This window comes from Hevea brasiliensis, chromosome 5 (genome assembly GCF_030052815.1).
Source record: "Hevea brasiliensis isolate MT/VB/25A 57/8 chromosome 5, ASM3005281v1, whole genome shotgun sequence".
Classification (NCBI taxonomy): domain Eukaryota; kingdom Viridiplantae; phylum Streptophyta; class Magnoliopsida; order Malpighiales; family Euphorbiaceae; genus Hevea; species Hevea brasiliensis.
This window is the reverse complement of record NC_079497.1, coordinates 112544680-112548299: the sequence shown is the minus strand read 5'-3', so window position 1 is coordinate 112548299 and position 3620 is coordinate 112544680. Positions and strand designations below refer to the sequence as shown.

The 3620-nt window shown below is 30.7% G+C and overlaps 1 protein-coding gene across 1 annotated transcript; it reads right to left on the bottom strand.

The window, feature by feature from the left end:
• Positions 1–1080: 1080 nt before the first annotated feature.
• Positions 1081–3242, bottom strand: LOC110673683 (iridoid oxidase). Its single transcript, XM_021836845.2, has 3 exons — positions 2656–3242; positions 1934–2375; positions 1081–1833 (listed from the first exon to the last, which is right to left on the bottom strand). Exons 1-3 carry the CDS (start codon positions 3210–3212, stop codon positions 1210–1212), a joined length of 1623 nt encoding a protein of 540 aa, XP_021692537.2. The 5' UTR covers positions 3213–3242; the 3' UTR covers positions 1081–1209.
• Between the last annotated feature and the right edge of the window lie 378 nt (positions 3243–3620).

Genomic DNA, 3620 nt, shown 5'->3' with positions numbered 1-3620 from the left:
GTCCAAATTCCATATTCTTTAAGTGTATTTTTTTCATATATATATATATATATATATATATATATATAAAATTTATTTTATAATGTCAGTTTATTAAGTAAAATGATTTTTTTATCAATAAAGTTACTTTAAATTATTGTAAAAATGATAATGTGCAGTGATTAATTTAATCTTATCGTTTAATAATTAAAAATTAAAAATTAGATATTGCAAAAAGGAAAAACTAATGTTGTGTTTAGATTCTTGAATTTGGATCAAATAACATTAACCATATTATTTGAAATTCCAATTCAACCCAATAAAAATTTTTTATTGAATACTCATCTTTATTTTAAATTTAAAATTAAAATTCTTTTTATTAACTAAATAAGATATTTTTAAATTTATAAATTTTAAATTCTAAATTTCAAATTCAAATTCATGAATCCAAACAACCTAAGGTGAAAACCAAGAGGATTCAACCAGCTGAAAGAAATAAAATAGAAAAAAAAAACAACTAATTAAAATTTTAAAACACTATTGTTGGAATAGTAATTCAAAGTTGGGTTCTGATACATAAGTAAAATTGTTTGGGCAATGCTTTATATTCATATTTTTTCTTGATATGTGTAATTAATTCTATAATAATATAATTTGCTTTATTTTTTAAATGAAAATATTATAGATTATTATTAATTTATTTTGAATGATTTTATATTTTTTATGCAAACATTAAATAAGTTTAATAATAAAATATTTTAATAATTTAAAATTAAAAATTAACAAAATTTATCTTATAGTAAATTTGTACGCAAAACTATAAAATTTAAATTTAATCATAGTTATAATCAATGACTCAAAGAAAATTTAAAATAAAAAAATTAACACTAAAATAAACATACAATATAAAGAAATTAATAGTAATATTGACATGTAATAATATAATATAATTATTACTGTTTTAGATATTTTTACATATCATTATGTAGATAAACTCTTAAATACTTTATGAGTAATCTCATCCTTGAGATATGAAAAATAAATTTCATATAATTATTAATGAAAATACATGCATTGATAACCACAAAGCAACATAATCGATAGACTAAACTTTCTTTTTGGAGTGTTTTGTCATTATTTGATATATATTAAACTTGAAGTTGACAATATTTATTCTAGTTTATATAATACGATAACCACACACTTGGATACGATAGGATGTTTAATTGGCTAGACAACTATAGTCCTTGGACGTTTTTTGGGTATGAGATACAAGGGTTGGAGCTTTCTCACTGTTATGCCAATCCTTTCGTTCATATCCAAGGTCTCATGGGTTAAATTTTTGTCAAGTTCCCAATCAAAATCATGAATTAAAGATGCCAGACCCAAGGAAACTAACCGCTGAGCTAATGACATACCTACACAAATCCTCCTCCCTGATCCAAATGGAATCAACTCAAAATTTTGTCCTTTGTAATCTATGTTTGAACCCAAAAATCTCTCAGGCTTAAAGGTGAAGGGATCTTGCCAAGAATTTGGGTCTCTTCCTATTGCCCAAACATTCACAAAAACTTGTGTATCTTTGGTTATGTGGTACCCCATGAAATTTGTATCTTGTATAGTGTTTCTTGGAAGGAGTAGAGGAACTGGAGGATGCAACCTAAGTGTTTCTTTTAAAACAGCTTGCAAATATGACAACTTCTCTATGTCACTCTCTTCAACCTTTCTGTTTTCTCCAACAACTACATTGAGTTCTTCTTTAACCTTTCTCATGACTTCAGGATTGTTAAGTAGCTCTGCCATGACCCATTCTATTGTTGTGCTTGTAGTCTCTGTGCCAGTAAAAAAAATTTCCTGCAACATCAAACACAAACTATAATTAATTAATTTCAATCCAAAATGCAATTGATTATGGATTTCATACGCCTTAAAAGTTATCAAGGAACATGCTTACCAATACGATGATAATGACTTTTTCATATGGGATCTTCTCATGCCATTCTTTACCGTCACCTTCATATTCCAACAAAGTATCTAGAAAGTCCTTGGTCTCTTCCTTCCCTAATTTATGCTCCTTAATCCTCTGTTCCACGAAACCTGCCACAATCTCCTTGGCTCTTCCCATATCTCGCAACATGCTCCTTTTCAGACCTTGGGGATCTAACCATTTCAAGAATGGTAGAAAATCTGCTACATTTGGCTTCCCAACCCACTCCGCGACTTTGTCCATTGAATGAAAAAAGTCATGCCCTTCTTTGCACTGTGAATCTAAAAGATCTCGTGACAGCATGAGGTTGCCAAGTACGTTGAAGGACATTAGGAAAAAATAGTGAGGTAAATTCACTACGCCTGACTCTCCCCTCTCTTTCGCGGCTACTGCATCATCTTCAATGCTCCTATATATCAGACATTGACATATCAAGATCACTTATCTACATTAGCTCGATAGTACTGAAATCATCTCTAAAAAATAAGTCTCCATTACCCAACACTGGGGGAAAACTAATTCAGTAGCAGATATCCTAGCTAAGCAAGTTTTGAATCAATCAGAGGATTTTGTGGCAACCTTATACTTATAATTGTGATTGCAATTTAAAGATTTTTACATATTGTATCAAGTGATTCAAGATTAAAGAGGAATATAAGATGTGCGAGACATGAGTGAAAATTTATTACCTTAACATTTGATCGATGCATTTCCTGCGAATGGAAGCTGTCTCATTGAGTCGCTTATTGGCCATGAGTTCCATCGAGCAAAGACGCCTGAGCATACGCCAGAACGGGCCATAATGGCCGATCGCAAGTGATGCATCTTCGTAGTTATAAGCCGATAATACATCAGGAGATTTACGATCACAAAAGCTGGCGTCGTGGTTCTTGAAGAACTCTGCAGCGGCCTTTGCTGATTGCACCACCAATGTGTCAATGGATCCTAGCCTTAACATGAGCACAGGTCCATACTTGAACTTAAGGTCGTACAGAGCGCGGTGTGGCGTGGTTCCAAGATCGAACATGTTACCAAAGAGTGGCCATCCTGGAGGCCCTGGAGGTAGGTTCTTGTTTCTGTTTCGCCATTTTTTCCCATTTAATCGTAGAATCAGAACTAGTGATAAGAAAAGGCTTAACCAAACAAGGGAATCGTAGATCAACTCCATTTCTCGTTTTGTTTTGATACTGCATGTAGCCTCTCGCATGTATACATATATATATACACACACCAAGTAGGCGACCATAAACGACCGTTATAATTATTTATATATAACATCATATTCATCTGATACAGGATCCAAGACTTGATATTAGCCGCCTTGTATTTTTTCAATTAAAGTTAGTATCTGGAGTTAATCTTCCACATATTTATAAACAAATGTACGTCAACATAATTTTTCTTCATATTATGCTTAGGTGATGTCAAGAGTTGCATCTTTAATCTTATTAAAAATATATCATTTGACTTCAAATTTGGACATAACCAACAAACTTAATAATAAACTCACTGATTAATTAACATTTCGGATAGTAGCCACTCTTCCTGAAATTTTAAAATCTATAAATTTTTGTATATTTACATAAAAAAGTAAGGTTTACCCTTTAATATTTTTATTTTTTTGTAAATTTTATTATTTTATATTATTTAATTT